The 24,567-nt window shown below is 40.8% G+C and overlaps 1 protein-coding gene across 9 annotated transcripts in view; it reads left to right on the forward strand.

The window, feature by feature from the left end:
* Window positions 1-24,567, forward strand: part of MKLN1 (muskelin 1) — a 439,788-nt gene that overhangs the window by 57,263 nt on the left and 357,958 nt on the right. For 5 of the 9 annotated variants that reach the window (XM_060196584.1, XM_060196579.1, XM_060196581.1 and 2 more), the window contains one exon: window positions 3,374-3,441. Coding sequence is in view for 5 of the 9 variants with exons in the window: in XM_060196579.1 (XP_060052562.1) it covers window positions 3,434-3,441 (8 nt within the window). In the remaining 4 variants the exon portion in view is untranslated. Of the gene's footprint in view, window positions 1-2,078; window positions 2,226-2,657; window positions 2,768-3,373; window positions 3,442-24,567 lie in introns of those variants that run through there. The other 4 variants (XM_060196585.1, XM_060196580.1, XM_060196587.1 and 1 more) reach the window with 2 other exon arrangements.

The raw sequence follows: 24,567 nt of genomic DNA on the forward strand, positions 1-24,567 counted from the left end.
GTAGATAGCATATTGTTGGTTTGTGTTTTCTGATCCATCTTCCTACTCTGTGCCTTTTAATAGGTGAATTCAGACCATTGACATTTATTGATATCAAAGATTGAAGATATTTTAATGCCATTCTTATAGAGTTTTAGAGTTTTCTGACATGGCCTATTTATGGTGATCTGACTGTTTATAGGAGACCTTTCAGAACTTCTTTCAGGGCAGACTTGGTGATAGTTGATTCCTTCAACTGTTGCTTGTCTGAGAAGGTTTTTATGCCTCCATCTTGTCTGAAGACAGTCTAGCAGGATACAGTATTCTTGTTTGTAAACCTTTCTCATTGAGTACTGGATAGATATCTTGCCATTCTCTTTTGGCCTGTAGTGTTTATGTAGAGAAGTCTTCTGCTGATCTTATGGATTTTCATCTGTAGGTCACTCTTTGTTTTTCTTTTGAAGCCTTCAGGATCCTTTCTTTATCCTTATTCCTTTCCATTCTAAATATGATGTGTCTTGAAGTCTGGGTTAATTCTGTTTGGGGCCCTCTGGGCTTCTTGAATCTTTATGTCTTTGATGTTGTCTAGACTAGAGAAGTTCTCAGCTATTATGTCCTGAAGAATGCTTTTTTCCTCTTCCTCTCTTTCTTCCTCTGGTAAGCCAATAATGCATATATTACTTCTTTTGAAGTTATGCCATAGGTCTCTGTTGTTGTTTTCAAGATGTCTTAATCTTGTTTTGAGATCTCTTACTTCTTTTTTGTCTGGAATTCATCCTCAATCTTGCTAATTCTGTCTTCAGCCTCATTGATTCTATTCTCTTTCCCCTCTACTGTTTTCTGGAGTTCATCTGTTTTGTTACCCTGTTCTGATACTGTTTTAGCTTGTTCAGCTAGTTGTGTTCTTAGCTCACCTATTTCAGCTTTCAGCTTTCTAATAACCTTCAGATAATTAGTGTTTTCTTCTAGAATCCCATGTATTGTTTCTGTATTTCTGATGACAATGCTTTCAACTCTTTACTCACTTCTGTGATGATTTCCTTAGCTAGTTTTTGGATGTTGACCTCATTATTTTGTGCTTCACCCTTTGGGGGGTTTTTAGCTGAACTCTTGTCCTGGTTCATTTCTCCAATATTTCCTTTTGTTGGTTTAACCATTTTATATATTATGAGTTTCCTGTCTCAGTACTTTTCTTTTTTTTTTTTTTTTGTTTTTTTTAATTTTTTATTTAAGAAAGGATTAGTGAACAAAAGCATAAGGTAGGAGGGGTACAACTCCACACAATTCCCAACACCCAATCCCCATAACCCACCCCCTCCCCTGATAGCTTTCCCATTCTCTATCCCTCTGGGAGCATGGACTCAGGGTCGTTGAGGGATGCAGAAGGTAGAAGGTCTGGCTTCTGTAATTGCTTCCCCGCTGAACATGGGCGTTGACTGGTCGGTCCATACCCCCAGTCTGCCTCTCTCTTTCCCTAGTAGGGTGTGACTCTGGGAAGCTGAGCTCCAGGACACATTGGTGGGGTCTTCAATCCAGGGAAGCCTAGCCAGCATCCTGGTGGCATCTGGAACCTGGTGATTGAAAAGAGAGTTAACATATGAAGCCAAACAATTTGTTGAGCAATCATGGATCCCAAGCTTGGAATAGTGGAGAGGAAGTGTTAGGGAGGTACTCACTGCAAACTCTAGTGTAGTCCTGCTTTCAGGTATATATTTTGCAGTAGTTTATGGATACGTGTGCACATAAGCTCTCTCTCACAGAAACTGGTGTATATCTAGGTTATGGGACTTTGTTGGAAAGTGAACTACCTGAGATGAAATTAGAGTGTACTATTAAAGGAAAGGTCTCACCCGAGTAATGAAGCTGAAGGGTTGTCATTCCACACGTGAAGTCTCTGGATACATTCTGGGGTGAAGCATGTTGAGGTCTCAGTACTTTTCAAATTACTGATCACTCTTGCCTGGATTGACTTGTGTCTAAGTAAGGTAATTAAAGGGTTCACAGTTGTGGAAGTTAATAGTTGTTTCAATAGTATTTAAATCCCTGATTTGGAGCTCAGTGGCTTAAAAGCCTCTTTTTTTTCTTTTTCTTCTTTGTAGGTTATGGGAGCCTGAGGGCTTTTAAACTAGAAGTTGGCTTCTTAGCTTAATCACTGACTCCTGACCAAGAGATAAAGTATGGTGTGGCAGAGATAATCCAGTAGTTATGCAAAGAGACTTTCACAGACCCACCACTATGCCACCAAGGTATAGATCTTCTCCTGAGTTTCCTGGTTAGTTCTCTGTCCCTTGGTGTCAGCCCAGGGCCTCCCTGCCGCTGCTCCAGATTCTGAGGACGGTAGCAATGGAGACTCAAGAGTTGCACTTGGTGAGTCTCAGGGGAGTCCTCTCTTCCCTTCAGTGGTCCCCTTGTTGGTGGAACAGACTTGAGGTGGTTTCTCAATTAATAAACTTCTGGACTGTTACCAGACACTTAATCTCTCCCTAGGCTCCTCTCTGACCACCAGCCACACGTGTTTGTACTCACTGGTGATTTGGTGGGTTCTTGAAGTCATTCTAGTCCTTTCTTGTTTTGGTCCCAGGTATTCCTAGTTGATCGAGGAGAGGAGAGGAGAGGAGAGGAGAGGAGAGGAGAGGAGAGGAGAGGAGAGGAGAAAAGCAGATCTACTGCTGTTCGTAGTCCCGCCTCCGGAAGTCCTTCTGTAACAAACTCTGTCTTCAAAAAGCTTTGGGTTCAGCAAGATGATACATGCATGAAAATGCTCTCATTTCCCAACCAGCAAACTTTTGTAAGCCTTTTGTTTTATGAATGCTGTTGAAGCACATTACATATTATAGATATGACTGACAAATAACTGTATATTGATCCCAGTCTCTAACTCCTCTCCCCTCTCAGGAAATCTATTCTGCCCTTGTTGTTTTATTGTTGTAGTTATTATTGTTGTTGTCATTGTTGGATAGGATAGAGAGAAATGAAGAGAGGAGGGGAAGACAGAGAGGGGGAGAGAAAGATAGATACCTGAAGACCTGCTTCACCACTTGTGAAGCGACTTCCTTGCAGGTGGGGAGCTGGGGGCTTGATCCAGGATCCTTACCAGTCCTTGCACTTAATGCCACCTGTGCTTAACCAGCCGCGCTACTGCCCGACTCCCAATAATTATTTATTAAGTGAAGAGAATGAGTGCATGCAACTCCTTTCAAAAGGACAGAATCTCAAGACATTAAGCTTGTGGAAAAAACAAACACATGTCTGGGTGGTCTGCAGAGGACACTTGGCAAAAAGAGCAGGGATCTATCAGTTCTGGCAAAGGACTTGAGACTGTTGCTTGGACTCTGCTGTTGCTTGGACATTATTCACTTAAACAAATATTTATTGAGTGTCTGTCCTGTGCCAGGTATATCCAACGTGCTGAGGGTGCAGAGGTGAATTAGAGGATGCTCTGTTAGTGGGGGAGATGGACAGGTAAGCAAATTTTTAAAATACAATGTGATAAGTGCAAGCATGTGTTTGTGTGTGTGTGTGTGTGTGTGTGTGTGTGTTTTAAGTATCACAGAAGCATAGAGCAAAAAGGAACTAATTCTTTTTGGCTTGAAGTGTTGTCTGATGCTTAATTCTGTTTTTGATATGACTGTGACATAGAAGAGTTTATTCAGTCTCCATAAAGGTTATAGGATGCTGTGTTCTTCTTTGTACAGAAGACGAAATAGAAAATGGAGTCCTCTAGAGGTTAGGTGATATTCTCAGATTGTGCAGCTAGTAACTGTGACTACTGGTCTCTTGAGTGTGTAGGATACCAGAGGTTCTAAATACTATTAAGATGTTTAATCCTCAGGACAACTCTGTGAGGTACTTATTGATGTTATGGCTGTCGTACAATGGTGGAAACCAAGGCACAAGATTTAAGCACTACTACAGTCACAGACGGGAGTGGGGGTATATGACCAGGATTCGATACTTTGCATTCTGGCTCTAGCAGGTGCACACTGGGCTAAATTGCCTTTCACTGGTTCCCTAAGAGGCTGCAGTTCACATCTGAATGCTGATCCTAAGTTCAGCTGCTTTTCACATGGCCTTGGGCTCTTTAGAAACCTTGCATCCAAATGGAAAGAAACGGGCCGCCAGTTTATGCCTTGAATGTGCGAGGCCCTGAGTATGATCAGCATAAGAGGAAAGTCAAAATCCAAACAGAGCGTTGTAATTTGCAGAACAATGGTTTGGTTTTGCTCTGTGTACACACACACACACACACACACACACACACACACACACACACACTGGTGTATGAATGGGTACAAGAAGAGGTTATGTAGGTCAAACAACCATGGGAGTGTTTGGGAGAGAGGGCAGTAATATCTGTACTATGCATTAAACACAACTATTAGACAAGCATCTTGGAATAAGCTCTAGGTTTTCTGCATTTGGGATGCATAGGTTTTCTAGGGAAGCCAGAATTGGGCTTGTTCTCCAGGCCAGCAGTCTGGGCAACAGAAACTAGGTTTTATTTCTCTAAGGACCTAGCCACCAACACTTCTTGCCCAGCAGCCTTTTAAAATCTAGCTGAGATTTTTCTAAGAGAACAACAAGATGTAAGCTACCAAAAATGAAATAAGTTAAATTCAATGCCTTATATATAGAGAAAGGAGATATGGAAAAATGGAGAAATGAAGCACATAATTGCTTGAATTGTCTAAGCATTTTCTCTGTCATAAAAATTCTCAGATTGAAAAATAGCTCAATCCAACATTATTAGAGTTTAATAATTAAGTGGGGTTGGCTGTGTGGCAAATCTGAGCAAGAACTAGTTATTAAAATGAATAAAGTAGATGACCCATCCATCAGTAATTACTATTCCCACTAAAGTGAGTATGACCTATGCAATCAAATCAACTGAATTCTAAAGACATCTATCTGTCTCTGAGGTTTAGTCATTTTAAAATCAGCTGCACACTGTCAGGCTGGAGTAGTGGCTCTGCCTGTGGACTCTGAGACAGAGTTTTCAGGTTCAAAACCTGTCCTTCCCAGAAGCTGGTGATTCACTGGAAAAAAAAAAAAAAAAAACTCTTTGGGAGTCAGGCGGTAGCACAGCGGGTTAAGCGCACCTGGCTCGAAGTGCAAGGATCAGGCAAGGATCCCGGTTCGAGCCCCCGGTTCCCCACCTGCAGGGGAGTCACTTCACAGGCAGTGAAGCAGGTTTGCGGGTGTCTATCTTTCTCTCCCTCTCTCTGTCTTCCCCTCCTCTCTCCATTTCTCTCTGTCCTATCTAACAATGACGACATTAATAACAACAACAATAATAACTACAACAATAAAAGAACAAGGGCAACAAAAAGAATAAATAAATATTAAAAAAATAAATTTAAAAAATCAACTGCATGGATTTCTGTGATAGGTGGAGGAACAGAAAAAGTAAAGATTTTTCTACATTCTTTTGTTTTCACAGCAAGCAGGAGGGATTTGTGCTTGGTTTTCGGTGTATTGTTAAGTCATTTATGGAGACTTTGCAGATTCAATGGGTCATCTTGGCCTTTGTGTGTATGGATTTCTCTGTTCTTGGCTGTGGTTCCTTGGGAACTTTTGTTTTGATGGTGGCAGAAGAATTAGTCATGTTTTATTTTTTGCTGTTCTTATTTATTTTTAAGATACCTTAGTTTAAGCTCTCACCAAGTATTATGAACCTTGTGGTAACTCTAGAACAACCCTTGTGGAATAATTAATAATTTGATTTCTAACTGATGCCCATCAGAATGATCTTATAGTATTAGTAGCTAAAACAAGAGTATGTCTTTGGGAAAAAAATTAACTGACAGTTGAATTTAGTAATGTGAAATCCCAAGTTTCATAGAGCAATTTTGTGTTCCCAGGTAGCCAACTTCTTAGGTTTCTTATATTCTTATATATTGCCTCTTTGTCACCAGTGAGTCAACAAAAGCTAGAAATTCCATTCTCGTGTTCTATTCTTTAAGTCTGAAGGTGAATTGCTTTAAAAAAAAAAAAACAGATCCCAAATAATCATATTTTTGTGAAGTTGTGAGTAAATAAGTAGAATGGGGCCTGCTGACATTTGGGGTATATATCCATTTAGAACTCTCAGTATTTTGAATATATGATTTACTAACGTGAACATTTTTGATTCCTAACTTTGAGTCCAGTAGGATGAAGTGAGTCAACTTTGGTGAAAATAGATCAAGAATTGACTTTCTCAGGCTGATCTTTCACTTGGTGACCATCCAGTAAAAACACTTTATTTCTAAGCTTAAAAGATGTTTGAACTTTGTTATTTTTGTTGAAAATATCAAGGTAGAAGCTAACACTACCTTGCTGCCTTGAAGAGCAGACCTCCCTCCCTTCTTCTGTTTAGCTGGTTTCTCTCTTTTTAATTTATTACTTATTTATAGATTTTTATTGCCATCATGTTTATCATTGGGGCTGGGTGCCAACACTATGTACAGATCTACCACTCCAGGCAGCCATTTTTTTTCTTCCTTTCTTTCATTTTTTTTTTTTAATGGATAGGACAGATAGAATTTGAGAGGGGAGGAGATAGTGAGGAAGGGAGAAAGAGAGACACCTGTAGAACTACTTCACCACTCATGAAACATCTCACCAGCTGGTGGGGAACAGGGGCTAGAACCCGGGTCCTTCCTCATGGTAATATGTACGGTTAACTGGGTGTGCCATCACCTGGCCCCCTCTTTAGTTGATTTTCCCACTGACTATTGCTGTGGTTTGAAACAGACTGTACCCTTTGCACTTCTGTTCTGGGGAGATGGGTGAATGTCAGCCTTTGAAATGACTTGACATACTTTCTAGTGCAAGGCTTAGTACTAGGTACCAAGGATGCTCTCAGTCACTATTGTTTATAACTAAAAAGTGGTGACACAAGATGTGTAACCACTTAGGTCCTCCTATGGCCTGGAGCAAGCAGTTTAGACTATATCCAAAATAATTATTTATATACGATTACTATCATGAAAAATTAACATTATCTATAAAAATACTTAAAACGGGGTCAGGCGGTAGCGCAGTGGGTTAAGCACATGTAGTGCAAAGCGCAAGGACCAGCGTAAGGATCCCAGTTCGAGCCTCGGGCTCCCCACCTGCAGGGGAGTCCCTTCACAGGCGGTGAAGCAGGTCTACAGGTGTCTACCTTTCTCCTCCCCTCTCTGTCTTCCCCTCCTCTCTCCATTTCTCTCTGTCCTATCCAACAACGAACAACATCAACAATAACAATAATAACCACAACAAGGCTACAACAACAAGGGCAACAAAAGGGGGGAAAATGGCCTCTAGGAGCAGTGGATTTATGGTGCAGGCACTGAGCCCCAGCAATAACCCTGGAGGCAAAAATAAATAAATAAGCAAAAAATTACTTAAAACAGGAATTTGGGTTGTGGTGCACCCATATAATCACACACATGAGCAAGGGCCCAAGTTCAAATCCCTGCTCTCTACCTGCAGGAGGGGTGCTTCACAAAAGTGGGGAAGTAGGTCTGCAGGTGTCTTTCTTTCTCTCCTTCTCTATCTCCCTCTCCCCTCGCAATTTCTCTCTGTCCTAGTCAATTAATATATATACATATATAGAGAGAGGAAGAGAGAGAAAGAGAAAGAAATGGGCACCGGGAGCAGTGAATTCATAGATCTAGCATGGAGAACAGAATCCTGGTGACAGAAAAAAATAATTATTTAAAACAAAACCTGGTACCTAGTTCTGTGTTTAAGTATAATGTACAAGAGGTATGTAGTAATTCATGGGACTTCAAATGAACACAAATACACACTATCAGGCTTAGCCACTGCTAAATTTTACTCCCCAGTGAAAAACTTTACCTACCAATGACTTCACATTGTAGTCTACATTCAAAACAAGTTAGAACTTTAGTGATTCTCCTGTGGATACATGCCATAACAGGAGCGGACTGTGGCTTTCTTAGGAGGAAATTACATCTCGTGAGTAGAAGGAGGAAGAAGAACCAGCTAAATGAAATGTCTTTATGTCAGATTATTAGAAAACATTCAGATGAAGATAAAATGATTCTATGTCTATGTGTAATTACAAAACACATGTATTTTTATTAGTTGTTTAAGGTTTTCATTTTCAAGCAAATGACAAACCCTGCAGTGCTTTTATTAACTATTAATATGGTCAAAAGAAAAATACTCATTGATTATCTACTTCTTTAATTTCATCTCCTGCCATGAACTTACATTTATTTCACAGATTTAAAAGGAAAAAAAAGTGATTTCAACTGTTTTCTCTCTCTCTGAGTGTCAGGACCAAAAGGGCAAAGCACTTCCTCCACCCACTTAGTTGTGAAAAGGATCTTCTAACTAGCCAGAAACTAACGCCATGAAATTACAAGAGTTTTTTTTTGCCTTCCAGGTTATTGCTGGGGCTTGGTTCCACTCTATCCACGACTGAATCCACTACTCCTAGAGTCGATTTTCCCCATTTTGTTGTCCTTGTTGTTATTATTGCTGTTGTTGTTGGATAGGACAGAGAGAAATCAAGAGAGGAGTGGAGAAAGAGAGGGGGAGAGAAAGACAGACACCTGCAGACCTGCTTCACTTCCGGTGAAGTGAGCTCCCTGCAGCTGGGGACGTGGGGAACCGGGAGCTCCAACTGGGATGCTTAGGCTGGTCCTTGCGCTTCGGGACATGTGCACTTAACCCACTGTACTACTGCCTGGCCCCTACAAGAACATTTTGTTAAAAAACCTCTTCATGTCTGCAAGTTGTTTGACTGAAAACTAATGCACTGAATTTCAGCCCAAAGGTGACTTTGTAAAAGAAAGATTGTGCCAAATTGGATCAGTTGTTTTTGTGTTATATAAAGAGAAAGAGATTGATTTACTGTTTACTCCTAAGCTATAAATTTGACATTATTTTATTATTGTCAAAGACAGAATTTCTAAGCTTCAAACTTCATTTTAGGGTTACATTTTTAGGAACTATTATCTTTACCCACTCAACACTAAATACAATTAAATATTAAATAATTTGCCTTGCCCAGCCATATTTTAAAAGAGCATATCTATTTTATTTACCATGTCAGAAATGAGATTTACTTGAATTGTGAAAAAAGTATTGTTAAGGATTCAAGTTTTCTTTTAATATAATTTCTTCCTGATTATGTAGCATACAGATCAGTATAAAATCATGGAATATAAAATGTGAATAAGACAGTGAAATTTGCCAGATCACCCATAATTTTATCATTCAGAAATAGTCACTATTAAGATTTGCTTATAGGGGGTCGGGCGCTAGCGCAGCGGGTTAAGTGCACATGGCGCAAAGCACATGGACGGGCAGAAGGATCCCGGTCTGAGCCCCCCGGCTCCCCACTTGCAGGGGGATCGCTTCACGGGAGGTGAAGCAGGTCTGTAGGTGTCTATTTTTCTCTCCTCCTCTCTGCCTCCCCTTTTCTCTCCATTTATCTCTGTCCTACCTAACAATAACAACAACAGTGATGCCAACAACAATAATAATGACAGCATGACAACAACAAGGGCAACAAAGTGGGGAAAAAAATGGCTTCCAGGAGCAGTGGATTCGTAGTGCAGGCACCAAGGCCCAGCAATAACCCTGGAGGCAATAAATAATAATAATAATTGCTTATAAGGGCAGGGAGACAGCATAATGTTTATGTAAAAGACTTTCATGCCTGAAGCTCTGAAGTCCCCTGTTCAGTTCCCAGTACAGCCATAAGCCAGAGCTGAGCAGTGCTCTGGTCTCTCTATCAGTGTCTTACTCTGTATATTTCTTATTAAAATTTAAAACTTTGAGGACCGGTTGATAGTGCACCAGGTTAAGTGCACATGGTGTGAAGTACTGAGACTGGCACAAGGATTCTGGTTCAAGCCCCTGACTCCCCACAAGCAGGGGGTCATTTCAATAGAACAGAGAGAAATTGAGTGGGGGAGGGGAAGAGAGGGAGAGAGGAAGATAGACACCTGCAGACCTGCTTCATTGCTTTTGAAGCATTCCCTCTGCAGGTGGAGAGTGGGGTCTTGAACCTGGGTCCTGGAACAGGTCTTTGTGCATAGTACCATCTGTACTTAACCAGATGCACCATCACCCAGACCTCTATTTCATATTCTTAAGCATTACTGTTCATTAGTTTCAGAGTTGGGGGCGGGGAGAATCATGGGTTGGTCTATGTATTGGGTTCACATGCTCTAATTTTGTTTGTATTTCAAATTTCCTATAATAAAACAATGAATACACTTTTATATAGTGAGTATTTTGGTGTGTGTGTGTGTGTGTGTGTATTTCTCTTTATAGATGTATGTGTGTATGTACAAATACCCAATAAGGAAATATAACCAAATGGAGTGGGGGGGGGAGGAAAAATGGATGCCAGGAACAGTAGATTTGTAGTGCAGGCTCTGAGCCCCAGAAATAACCCTGAAAGAAAAAAACTATAATTAAAAGAATATAACATAAAGGATAAGATAGCTCACCTGGGAGGGAGGGTATCTGCTTCTCTATGCCTAGGACTCAAATTCAAGCCTGACCCATACTACACTGTGGGAAGTCTTATCTGCTGTGGTATCAGTCCCTCTCTGTCTCTGTTTATATTTGTTTTCTCTTCTGTATGAAAGTGAACTAGAAGTGGTGAAGCCCTGGTGATGGGGGGAGGGGAGAATATGAAATATTAGCCTGTGCAGGTGACTCAACAGTGGACTGTGTGCCTTGTATGTGTGAGGTCACAGGTTCTGTCCCCAGTACCACACAAGAGCAACAAAGACAAAATGAAAGGAAATGGTGGTGGAATAGTGCTTGGCTCTTTCACACTAACAAATACAAATGGAAATAAGAAGATAACATTAAATAGAAAGTTAGTGTTCAAATTTCCAATATCTTCTAATTGTTATATTTTATTTTATTTATTTATATATGGGTGGTATCTTTGGGGGTCTTATGCACAAGCAATTTCAACATCCCTGTGCTGCTTTTTCATTCAGACAAACAAGAGAGAGAAAAGGGAGGGAGGGAAAAAGGGAGGAAGGGAGATAGAGAGAAAGAGAGAGAGAGAGAGATGTCTCTTAAAGTCCTCTTGTGGCATAGCACCTCCCATGTGGGGTGAAGGACCCAAGCCTGGGTTTCTCAAATAACAAGGCATATATATGCCCTATGCAGTGACTTATCTCTTCAATCATTTGATTTGTTTGATTATCTTATTATTTATTTTTTATTTCCACCAGGGTTGTTGCTGGGGATTGGTGCCTGAATGACAAATCTACTGCTCCCTGTGACCATAATTTTTCTTTAAATTTATTTTGACTAGAGACTGGGAGAAATTGAGAGAGGAGTGGGAGACAGAGAAGGAATGAAAAGAGAGACACCTCCAGCACTATTTCATAGCTCATGGAGGTGTCCTTCCTTTCAGGTAGAGGCTGGGACCTTGAATCCTGGCTTTTGTATATTAGGTGGTATTGTGTGCACTCAACTGGGTGTGACACACACACACATACACACACACACACACACACACACACACACACACACCCCTTTTTTTTCTTTTTGCCTCCAGTGCTATCGCTGGGACTCGGTGCCTGCACTAAGAATCCACTGTTCCTAGAGGCCATTTTTCCCACTTTGTTGCCCTTGTGTTTTTTTTTAACTTTTTGTTGTTGTTGTTGTTGTAGTTATTGATGTTGTCGTTGTTGGATAGGACAGAGAGAAATGGAGACAGGCGGGGGAGAGAAAGATACCTGCAGACCTGCTTCACCACCTGTGAAGCGACTCCCCTGAAAGTGGGGAGCTGGGGGCTCGAACCGGGATTCTTATGCCGGTGCTTGCGCTTTGCGCCACCTGCACTTAACCCGCTGAGCTTCTGCCTGACTCCCCTTAAACTTTTTTTTAAATGATAATTTTCAAAATAAAAGGTGTTCCCTTGTTGTTATTGTTGCCATTGATGATGTTGTTGGATAGGACAGACAGAAATTGAGAGAGGAGGGGAAGACAGCAACTCCCCTGCAGGTGGGGAGCCAGGGGCTTCACACCATGTGCGCTTAAACTGTTGCTCTACTGCCTGGCCCCTGGACCCCTGTTTTAATATTTATTTTAATGGTTTGTGTGGGACAGGATCTAAAAAAGCTTCATACATTGTCAGTGATGTCATATGTATATAATTTCATGAGAGAAAGAATCCAGAGACCATTTGGTATATGTGGTTCCAGTGTCTGAAACAGGAGCCTCAAATGTGCTAGTTACAGGCACTACCAGTTAAGCTATTTCCCCAGTATATATATTTATTTTTTAAATTGCCTTCAGGGTTATTGCTCAGGCTTGGTGCCAGCGCTAAGAATCCACCGTTCCTTGCGGACATTTCTTTTCTTTTTCCTTTCTATTTTGTTAGATAGGACAGACAGAAATTGAGATGGTAGAGAAGGAGATAGAAAGATAGACACATGCGGACATTATTCACCACTTACAAAGTTCCCTGCCCCCTGGCTGGTGGATAGTGGGGGGCTCAAACCTGGGTCCTTGTGCATGGTAACATGTGCACTCAACTAACTCAACTAACTCAAGTTACTAACTAACTAACTAACTAACTAACTAACTAACTAACTCAAGTTACTCCCAGTAACTTGAATTTCGGAACTGAGACATATTCAATGTGCTTTCATGCATCTTACTTGCCTTTCTTATTATTGTTGAATTATTCCGATTATACCTATGACAGCATCTTCAAATTAACTCCTGACTTCTTTTGACTTGACTCTTTGGCAACTCCTCTGCTATTTGGTTTGATAAGATGATCTAGGCTCTTTTTGTATAGTTCCCTACATTAAAAATCTATTTATGTTTAAGTCTCAAGCATATATAAATACAGTACAGAACCATAGAACAGCAACTAGTTATAATAGCAAAATACTGGAAGTGATCCAAATGTCCATTAATAGAGGACAGGTTGAACAAAGTGCATTCCCACAGTGCTGTGAGCAGCTCTAAAATGAAATGAGGAGTGTCCACCTGCACATATAGAGGTTGATCTCTAGTATATATGGTAAGCAGGGGAAAAAAAGCAATGCAGATAATAAGTGAGCCTAGAATGTTACCAATTACGTAAGAATGATGCTGTTAGGTATTTACATATACACACATTATATATTTAAAATAATTTATTATCTTTATTGGATACAGTCAGAAATCAAGAGGAAAGGGGGAGATAAAGAGGGAGAGAGACAGAGAGACACCTGCAGCCCTGCTTTACCACTCACAAAGCTTTTCACCTGCAGGTGGGGACTGGGGGTTCGAACCTGGGTCCTTGTGCACTGCAGCAACACACGTGTATTTTATGTGTGTTTCTGTTTGCTTAAGTGGAAGAGCAAGCTATGCAAAGATAAATGTCCCAAAATAATAGTACTCTGAGAGGTGGTGGGGAGGAATAAAAAGGACAGAAGAAAATGGTGTAGTTTATTTTTTTATCTTTTTAAAAAGTTTTTAATAGTTATTTATTTATTCCCTTTTGTTGCCCTTGTTGTTTTTTATTGTTGTAGTTATTTTTGTTGTTATTGCTATCGTCCTTGTTGGATAGGACAGAAAGAAATGGAGAGAAGAGGGGAAGACAGAGAGGGGGAGAGAAAGATAGGCATGTGCAGACCTGCTTCACCGCCTGTGAAGTGACTCCCCTGCAGTTGGGGAGCTGGGGGCTCGAACCAGGATCCTTCCTCCGGTCCTTGTGCTTTGCACCATGTACGCTTAGCCCTCTGTGCTACCGCCCGATTCCCTATTTTTTTTATCTTTATTTATTGGATAGAGACAGCCAGAAACAGGGAAACACCTGTAACACTGCTTCACCACTTGCAAAGATTTCCCTCTGCAGGTGGGGATCAGGAGTTCGAACCCAGGTCCTTGCTTATTGTAACATGTGCACTACTCAGGTGCACCTTCACCTGGCCCCAGGAATGGTACAGTTTTCAACTTCTCTGAAAATACTTCATTTTCAGATGTGATTTTGGAATCATGGAAATAGTTTAACATAATCAAAAAGTATAAATTTCTCAATGCAATATCGAGCTTCTAATAAGTGTGTATCCTTCGGGTAGTGTGCAGAGATCTATTTCAAATAATGTTAAGGCAAAGTCATTTGATGACTCATTCTTAATGGGATATACGCTAAGGTCAGAATGAATTGCAAAAAATATATATTTTGAGCAATTTTTGGTAGTCATATTGTTGTTGGCAATATGATCACCACCAAATATTAATTATAGGGTTTTCTAATCCCATCATGCTTGAGGTCTTTGAATCTCGGCATGGGTGAGAGGAAAAAAAGATGCATAAAAAGAAGATGTTGGGGTCCAGACAGGACAGCACTGAGTTAAGTGCACCTAGTTCAAGCCCCGGCTCCCCACCTACAGGTGGGATCACTTCACAAGTAGTGAAGCAGGTCTGCAGGTTTCTATCTTTCACCATTTCTCTCTGTCCTACCCAATAAAAATTGGGGAAAAGGGCCACCAAGAGCAGTGGATTCCTAGTGTAGGCACCAAGCCCCAGCGATAACCCTAGAGGTAAAAAAAAAAAAAAAAAAACCAAGCAAACAAACAAAAACTGTAGCTCTAAATTTTAATTATCAGGTAATAATATAATTATTTAAATTATAACAGGGGCTCAGTGCCAGCACTATAAACCCACTACTCACAGAATCATTTTTTTCTTTTCTATTTTTCTTTTTTTTTTTTTCATAAAAAGGAAACATTGACAAAACCATTGCATAAGATGGGTACAATTCTACACAATTCCCACCATCTGAACTCTGCATCTCATCCCCTCCCCAATAACTTTCCTATTCTTTATCCCTCTGGGAGTATGGACCCAGGGTCATTATGGGATGCAGAAGGTGGAAGGTGTGGCTTCCGTAATTGCTTTCCCGTTGAACATGGGTGTTAACAGGTCAACCCATACTCACAGCCTGCCTCTCTCTTTCCCTGTGAGGTGGAGCTCTGGGGAAGTGGGGCTCCAGGACACATTGGTGGGGTTGTCTGTCCAGGGAAGTTTGGTTAGCATCATGGTAGCATCTGGAAACTGGTGGCTGAAAAGAGAGAGAACATATAAAGCCAAACAAGTTGTTGACTAATCATGAACCTAAAGGCTGGAATAGTACAGATGAAGAGTTGGGGGTTCTCCACATTTTGTAGATAGCTAGTAGGTCTATTTTAGTTCTATTCCAAAGGCCCTGTGACTATACTAGTTTTTTGTTTGTTTATTCATTTGTTTGTTTCCTGTTTTTCTCCCTGAGCCTGAAATCCGATAAGCAGGTGGATCCAAGTTATTGTCTGGGGAGATGGTGTCATGGCTGGAAAAAGGACCAGAAAGCTGGACCAGGGAAGAGAGTAGCTCCCAAATATGGGAAAGGGATATAAATATTGTTGACTTTACACCCCATCAATTTGATCTGATCTGAGGCTTATATTCAGCTTAAGAGCCTATGTGACCTCTGCATCCCTATAGATCTGAGCTCATGTTCTGTGGTCATCAGTAGGAACATTCCAAGCTGCCCTGATTTCAGGACCCATCTTCCTCAGGTGTAGCATAGAGTACGTTGTCTATCCTTCCTTCAGAGGATGGAACATTCTCTACCATTGTTGATCCATGTTGAGGGCAAGGTCCTATGGGGGGCCCACAAAGGGGTCTATTGTGTTGTTACTGATAGAGATGACTGGTAATATTGGGGAGAGGGATTTATTCGAGGTCTAGGCCCATCATGTCTGCTTGGGAATCTCAGGACTCCCCAACTAGGGCCCCAGCTGATGGAGTGGCCTGATAGTGACTAAAGAGTCATCGTTAAAATATGCCAGTCTCTTGCCCTTATTCAGCTTTTGCAGTCCTTGCTTTGATAAGGTTAGCTTTGGTAACCTTTGATAAGGTTAGATTTTCTTTTCTATTTTATTTTATTTAATAGATCAGAGAAAAATTGAGAAGGGTGGCAGACAGGGAAATAGAGAGAAAGATAGACATCTGTAGACCTGCGTCACCACTCATGAAGTGTTCCCCCTTCAGGTAGGGATCAAAAGCTTGAACCTGGGTCCTAGCATATGACAATGTGTGTGTTAACCAGGAGTACCACAGACCAACCTCTTGTAATACAAATTTATGACACAGCTGAAATTGTTTGCAGGTATTTTCTAGGTCTCCTGAGTACTGGAAAGACATAGAAATGATATAAAGTCAGTAACGATGATAACATAATGATCTAAGGCAGGGAAAAAGTGTCTGCACATATCTACAGATAAATTATAAAAATATGGGGGTTGGGCAGTAGCGCAGCAGGTTAGGTGCACGTGGTGTGCAGCACAAGGACCAGGTAAAGATCCTGGTTCAAGCCCTGGCTCCCCACCGGCAGGGGAGTCGCTTCACAGGTGGTGAAGCAGGTCTGCAGGTGTCTCTCTTACCCCCTCTCTGTCTTCCCTTCCCCTCTCCATTTCTCTCTGTCCTATCCAACAACGAGGACATCAACAACAACAACAACAATAATAACTACAACAATAAAACAAGGGCAACAAAAGGGAAAATAAATAATAAAAATTTTTAAAAATTATAAACATATGTCCAGTATACTTAATATACATGTAACATCAGTTATATTGTCAGGTTTCTATTTCTGAATAGTTAGGCTGTTAGCTGAATAGTTATAGTTATATATCATACTGCAACAAAATATCTCTGCACTTATTTCTACAGTGCAAATTCCTACAAGTGTAATTACCCAGTCTCAAGAGTAGAGTAGGGGCACATTTAAACTCTTATTTTTTTTTTTGGTCTTTGGGGCTTCACCACTCCAGATAGACAAGTAGGTAAATAGATAGCTAGCTAGACAGACAGACATACCACAGCATCAAAGCTTCCTCCAGTGAAGTAGGGCCTGGGCTCAAACCTGGATCATGCATGCCAAAGCAGGTACACTATCTAGGTGAGCTATTTTGCTTGCCCCACATTAAAGCTGTTGACAAGTATTATCAATTCACTTTTTTCAAAAGGTTATACCAGGTTACACAGCAGTGCAGCAAATATCTACATCAGCTCGTTAGTTATAGAATTCTAGGATACTTTAGATGTTTACGTTGGCATGTTCCTGCCAATATAATCTAAGTAAGGTAGAATCACTCCTTTCAGTGCTTTTGCTTTTCTTTTTTTGATTTTCCTATAAACTTGAAAAAGTAAGAATACTACATGGAAAAACTACACTGACCTGACATTTTTGGTTTTGGTATGAATTAATAACTGTACCAACAGAGATTAGCATGGCTTTATTCAACTAAATGTATTAATTGTAATTAGTATATGAATTGTATTGTGTAGAACAATAACTGTATTTCAAATATACAGCTTAGAAATTTAACAAACCTCGCAAGCATTACTTACCTGAACTTTATTTATACAATTCCGTGTAAATATCATAAAGAAAAAAAAAAAGCAAATCCTAGATAACTAACTTTCATGTTATAGCAATAGGGACTTTTAAGGTCATCTGGTCTAAACTCTTCACTTTATCTTTGGGGAAACTAAAGCAAAGTCAGTTATGTAACTTTTAGGGGGTCATACAGATAATTTGTGACAAAGTGAGATAAGGAACCCAGTTCTGATTCAAAACAGTATGCTGCTCATGTGGTTTCTCAGAAATTAGCAAAGCTTGAAGGCAATAAAATGCAGAAATAAAAATAATTGTCTGTGAAGGAAATGGGGTTTAGGGCACTTTCTTTTGAAATTCAGTTGTCATGTCACCCTTTCAATGAAAATCTTTAAAAAAAATGGGTCAGCAAGTTTTACACATTATAAAATCAGGAAAAGAAGCATGCCTGCTATTTGGAAGCCAGAAAAAATGATTCTAGTAGTAGAAATTTACAGCAATCAAAATATACAGCATCTGAATGCCAAATACATGCACTTTTCACACATTCTGTATTGGCCTTATGTCATTGAGGTCTAACAGTAGACTTAAACATGGAGAGGTTATGTGCACTGCCCTGGGTAATCTTCTGACTGGAAAAGTCAGGATTTGAATCGAGGCAGTCATAAATACAATGGATTGTTTGCTGTTTCAAGCTTCTGTGCTCAAATATCTTTACAACTGAGAATTGCTGTGATTGTCTGATTCTCCCTGGTTCTCTCCATACAGGGTCAAAGCGTTCACCATAGAAATTCATTAATTTAAATACTATGATGGAATTCTTTAGAGCAAAAAATTTTAGAGTTTTTCAAAATGTCTCATCTCCTACTTGCTAACTATGCAGCTTTTCATTCCCCTGCTGCATTATAGCTATGATAATATCTACCTCATTGAATTCTTGAAGGATTAAATAAGATAAGTTATATCCATTTTTTTTTAGAAGAATGCCTGGCACAAAGCAAATATTCAATAAATGATAACTACTATCACCAGCTATTGCTATTATGAATATTAGCAACATCATTCTCATTTTCGTTCCTACTGCTTTCTTTTTCAATGCAGAAGCTTGTAGGATGGGTAATACATTATCCAAAGGACTAGTGACTCATCATTTTCTTTTTCTTCTGCCAGGAGAACAGAGAGGTAATAAAACATAGGAAATGAAAGGGAGATAATGGAAAAGAGAGGTGGAGTTCCCCAAAGACAACTTAGACTAGTTGTCCCACAAACTGGTTGTAGCAGGTTCACAATACAGTTCATTTGATGTCCAATGCTGTTTCTAGGGGGATCTTGTGATCATTATTTGGTTTAGAGGGCTCATAAAGCTCATAAAGGAACAGGGAATGTCATTGTTGGCTATCCTGGTTCAAGGAATTCCATCCGTTGTGCATCATGGCACCTGCCTACTCATTCTGTTGGAAGTGGGCAAAAACTTTTGTTTACTGAGCCTGGAAACTGATCTTTTTCTCATGACAAAAATTCTCACTGTGCACAAGGGTATAATGCAATAAGACTTTAGGCATCTGTGACCAGGAGGATTCTAGAACTCAGGATATTCCTGTGGGCCACCTTTAGTGCCTGCAGGTTTGTGAACTTTATTTTTTTGGTATTTTAAATCTTATTTGATTATTTAATTATTCATTTATTTATTTACTTGCCATCAGGGCTAGCCAACATTTTTTTTAAAAAATCTTACTTGCCATTGTTATCTCACTCTCATCCTGATCCCCAGTACCAGTATCCCCAAATACTATCTGTTCATTCATTCAGAAAATCTTGTTGATTATCTTCTCTGGGACACTCAGCACTCTGAGTGCTTAGGGTTGACTGGCAATCAAGTAAGATTCCTTCTTGAGGGAGTGATGGCAATAAACAGGATAGGAAGTAGTGGTCAGAGGTGACTCAGTGGGACAGAGTGTTTGACTGCTTACCTGAGACCTCAGGTTTGACTCACCAGTGCAACATCCACTCTGGTTCTCTCTCATACAAAAAGGGTCAAGAGGGAGTCGGGTGGTAACACAGTAGGTTAAGCACATGTGGTGAGAAGTGCAAGAACTGGCAAGGATGCTGGTTCGAGCCCCTGGCTCCCCACCTGTAGGGGATTTGCTTCACAGGTGGTGAAGCAGGTCTGCAGGTGTCTGTTTTTTCTCTCCCCCTCTCTGTCTTCCCTTCCTCTCTCCATTTCTCTCTGTCCTATCCAAGAATGATGACATCAACAATAACAATAATAACCACAACAAGGCTACAACAATAAGGGCAACAAAAGGGGGGGAAATGGCCTCCAGGAGCAGTGGATTCATGGTGCAGGCACCGAGCCCAGCAATAACCCTGGAGGCAAAATAAATAGATAAATAAATAAAATAAAAAAGAACAGCTGTCTCCCACTACATTGGAAGAAGCTTCAGTGCTGTGGTCTTCTCTTTCTTTCTCTTTCTGTCTCTGTCTCTCTTTATATATATATCTGGAGAAGTCATCCCAGAGGTATGAAGTTCCAGTGATGACAAGAACAAACAAACATGGTCTGGGAGGTGGTGCAGTGGATAAGGCACTGGACTCTCAAGCATGAGGTCCCAAGTTCAGTTCCCAGCAGCACATGTACCAGAGTGATTTCTGGTTCCTTCTCTCTTTCCTGTCATTTTTCATGAATAAATATAATAAACAAAAATCTTATAAAAAAGAATAAACAGTGGTCCGGGAGATGGCGCAGTAGATAAAGCACTTGACTCTCACTGTGTGAAGTCCTGACTTCAAGCCCTGGCAGTACATGTACCAGAGTGATGTCTGGTTCTTTCTCTTTTTCCTCCTATCTTTCTCATCAATAAATAAAGAAAATCTTTAAAAGAAAAAAAAGAACAAATAAAAAATAACGGCGATAGTTAAAAATGACATCCTAGCAATAATATTTTGGACATGGTGACCTTTCCTATTTTTAGTCTTACAAATACTTCTCTATTCTGGGACTCTGACAGTGCTTATGTAACCAACTGACCATGTCTCCTGAGATAATAAATCAACTTAAAAAAAAACAATTCATGCACTTACATATATTCACAATGTTGTATAACTGTACAGCTATTTCTATAATCGAATTTCAGAACATTTCTTTTTTATTTCTTTTTTTTTTTTTTGACAATGAGGCTTTCCCACTCCATATAGAAAGAGACAGACAGAGAGAGTGAGAGTGGGAGAGGGAGAGGGAGAGAGGGAGAGAGGGAGAGAGGGAGAGAGGGAGAGAGGGAGAGAGGGAGAGAGGGAGAGAGGGAGAGAGGGAGAGAGGGAGAGGAAAGGTACTATAGCTTTAATGCTTCCTCCAATGTGGTGGGGCCCAGGTTTGGACCTGGGTTATGTGCACAACAAAGCAATTGTGCTATACAGGTGAGTTATTTTGCCAGCGTCTGGTCATTTCTGTCACTTAAAAAGAAGGTCCCATCCTCCACATTCTGCTCTTCAGATTCTGCCTTCCTCTTAGTCTAAGTCTTTGACTTGAGGTGGTCACTAATGGCAGACTTGCAAACATGATTCAGAACCACGTTGCAAGAAGCGCAGAGGAGTTCTCCTCCATCTTAATGCGACTCACCTCCAAACTCAGTGACTCGATCCAGGGGAGTCACAACACAGTCATAGACTGACTGTGAGCAGGTGGTGCTGGTACTACAAATCATTGTGACCTTGACTAAGGTTCGGATTCGTTTCCAGCTTTAGAAGTTAGGAGACTCCTGCCTACAAATACAGGCAACTTTCCTTGTGGTCAAACCCTTGTGGGTGCCAGGATGGAAGTTGCCACTAGGGGAAATTAATGACAGGAAAGCCAAGAGGAAGGAGAGGAGCAAGAGGGAGGGGAGGTGAGGAGGAAGAGGAGGAGGAGGAGGAGGAGGGGGAGGGGGAGGGGAAGGGGAGGAGGGGGAGGAGGAGGAGGGGGAGGAGGGGGAGGAGGAGAAGGGTTCATAGCTGCCAGCAGGGCTTTCTTTACCAGTGGTGAAGCAGTGTTGCAGGAGTCTTTTTTTTGTGTGTGTCGGGTTATTGCTGAGGCTCAGTGCCTGCACTACAAATCCACTGCTCCTGGAAGCCATTTTTCCCATTTTGTTGCCCTTGTTGTTATTGTTGCCATTGCTGTTGTTGGATAGGACAGAGAGAAATTGAAAGAGGAGGGGAAGACAGGGGGAGAGAAAGATAGACACCTGCAGACCTGCTTCACCATTTGTGAAGCGACCCCCATCTAGCTGGGGAGCCAGGGGCTCCAATCGGGATCCCTACACAGTTCCTTGTCTCTTCTCTTTTAATATCCCCTTTTCCCTTGAATTTCTCTGCCTCTATCCGATAAATAACATATTAAAAAGGAAAAAGTTCCATCCCTCTTAACAGTCACTCTACCTACCCCTGTTCCCTCAGCCCCCACCCCTCCACCAAAACCACTGATCTTGTTTCTGTCTCTGTGAGTCTTGTTCATTGTAAACACTTCCTATAGATAGAATCATGCAATGTGTGATATTTTAAAAATTTCTTTATTGGGGGATTAATATTTTACCATGTGATCTTTTGTAACTGGCTCTTTTCACTAGTTGTTCTACTAGAGAACTGCTCAGCTTTGGCTTATGGTGCTGGGGACTGATCCTGGCACTTCAGAGCCTCAGGTATCAAAGTTGTTTGCATAACCATTATGCTATATGCCCAGCCCACATATTTTCAGAGTTTGTTCATGGTTTTATTGTGTTGGGCCTCTATTCCTTTTTATGGCTGAGTAGTATTTCATTCTTTGAATGGTAGTGATGTCCCAGTAACCCCCATTAAAAAAAAAGAAAGAAAGAGAGGGGTCAAGTGGTGATGCATCTGATTGAACGCACATGTTACAGTGCACAAGGACCCAGGTTCAAATCCCTAGTCCCCACCTGTAGGGGAAAAGCTTTGTGAGTGGTGAAGCAGTATTGCAGGTGTCTTGCCTCTCTTCCTCCCTATCTCCCCCTTCCCTCTTGATTTCTGATAGTTTCTAGACAATAAATAAATAAAGATAATAAAAATTTTTTAAAGAAAGAAAGGGAGAGAGAGTAGAGCTAAAGGAGATAACATAATGGTTATGTAAGTAGACTTTCATGCCTGAGGCATCAAAGGTCCCAGATTCAACCAGCACCACTATAAGCAGTGCTCTGGTAAAACAAACAAACAAACAAATAAGGACATGTCACATCCTGTCTTATTTAACGATGGTGACTTCCTCTTGGGGTTGAATGTGCCAGTGTTTGAAAGTTGTTAACACTCAAGAGAATTGATTCGCCATACAGTTCCACCATTTGTGGCCTATCCATAGACTAGATGGGGAATGACAGTGACTAAATAGTCCCAGCAGACTAATTCCAACAACCCAGCCCTACCAGGTCCCCCCTGAGAGCAGAATAGAGCCAGTCTATAGAAGCAAAATCATTGAGGAGATCACACAGATATCTAAATACAGTCTTCATAATGATAATGGAAACCACACAGTTTTTAGCATTCACTGTACACTTGGTATGATGCTAAATACTTCACAGCCTGTAGAGCCCTACTCTCTGGTATGGTAGCCACAGACCAGTTTGAGTTGCCAATAAACCATGCATATGAAATACATATCATGTTCCAAAGACAGTGCAAGAAAGAAGATGTAAAATATCTTAGTAAGATATGTATTTATTTATTTTTATAGAGCTGAGGCCACACACAGTAGGATTTCATCAACCTGGGCTACTTTTTCATTCAGAGAGAGAGAGAGAGTCCACAGCCCCAGAGCTTCTTTTTGTGACATAGCAGCTTCCACCTAGTGCTAAGACATTCATCCTACCTGGTGAGCTCTCTCTCTGGTTCTTCCCCCTGCTCCCAGATTTGTTCATTTATTAATGAGAAAGAGAGAAAACCAGAACATCATTCTGGCATATTTCATGTTGGGGACTGAACTCTGGACCATATGCACTTAGGTCCAATACTGTAGCCACGCACAGTGTCATTTCCCAAGTTGGTCTTTCTTCTCTTCTCTTCCTGCAGGGGCTCTAAGCTGAATCCTTGGTACTATGTGTGCTTAGCTAATTTTTTACTTCTTCGTAGGACAAAGAGAAATTGAGAGGGGGAGGGGAGATAGAGAGGAGGAGAGAAAGAGACACACGCAGACCTGCTTTACCTCTAGAGAAGCTTTCTCCCTGCAGGTGGGGACCGGGGACTTGAACCCTGGTCCTTGTGCATGGTAACTTGTGCACTCAGCCAAGCATGCCACCATCCAGCTCCTATTTTGTTTATTTTATTGACATAGAAAGACCAGATCACTGGTCAACCATCTTATGGTGGTGTGGGGTATTGAACCTGGTACCTCCAAGTCTGAGGTATGAAAATATGATATAGTACTGCTTCATTTTCTCCCTGGTTCTCCTTCCTTCCTTCCTTCTTACCTTCCTTTCATTTCCTTTTTCTTCCTTTCTTCCTTCCTTCCTTTCTTTCATGTTGAATGGTATTTTGAATATGTTGAGTTAGGTAAAAATATGTTGGATCACTAAAATAAACTCCACCTATTTATTTTCACTCTTCTTAATGGGAAGAAATATATATATATATATATATATATATATATATATATATATATATATTCTTGTGTGTTTCTTGCATTACATTTCCATCAGACCAATCCTTATTCTAGACAATTCTTCACAGTAATTTGATCAGCTGGACGGTATTATCATCCCAACATTATGGGTGAGGAAATTGAGGCTTAGAGAGCTTAAGTAAATTGCCTGTGATCATACAGCTGTGACTTAAGCACAAATCTGGCTGTCTCTAAGTCTGAATTCTTACCCATTCCTCTCGCCTGTCTCCCAGCAGTCCAGAAATGCAACCCATGTGATACAAATGGTAATGATTAGCTCCAGCAGAAAGCTGTTCTCACCTCTCCATTGTAAAGCACAAGAAAAACTCATCCTGTAAGGCAGGGTTTGGGTTGGGGAAATTGTCTAGGGAGGATGTTTCTTAAATGCTGCCTCTTTATGGCAAGCTGAGACTTAACTCACCAAACACACTAGGCAGGTGATGCCAGTGTGGAGGTTGCTTTCATTTCTCTGATCCTCTCTCCCAATTCACAACAGGTTCACAGGTCAGGGACTGCTACACGGACCATGAAACTGAGTAGCTTGAGACTAATCAGTGCTTCAGTTTTGTCCTTTTTTCTCTTGTAAAATGTAAGG

This window comes from Erinaceus europaeus, chromosome 8 (assembly GCF_950295315.1).
Source record: "Erinaceus europaeus chromosome 8, mEriEur2.1, whole genome shotgun sequence".
NCBI classification, from domain to species: Eukaryota; Metazoa; Chordata; class Mammalia; order Eulipotyphla; family Erinaceidae; genus Erinaceus; species Erinaceus europaeus.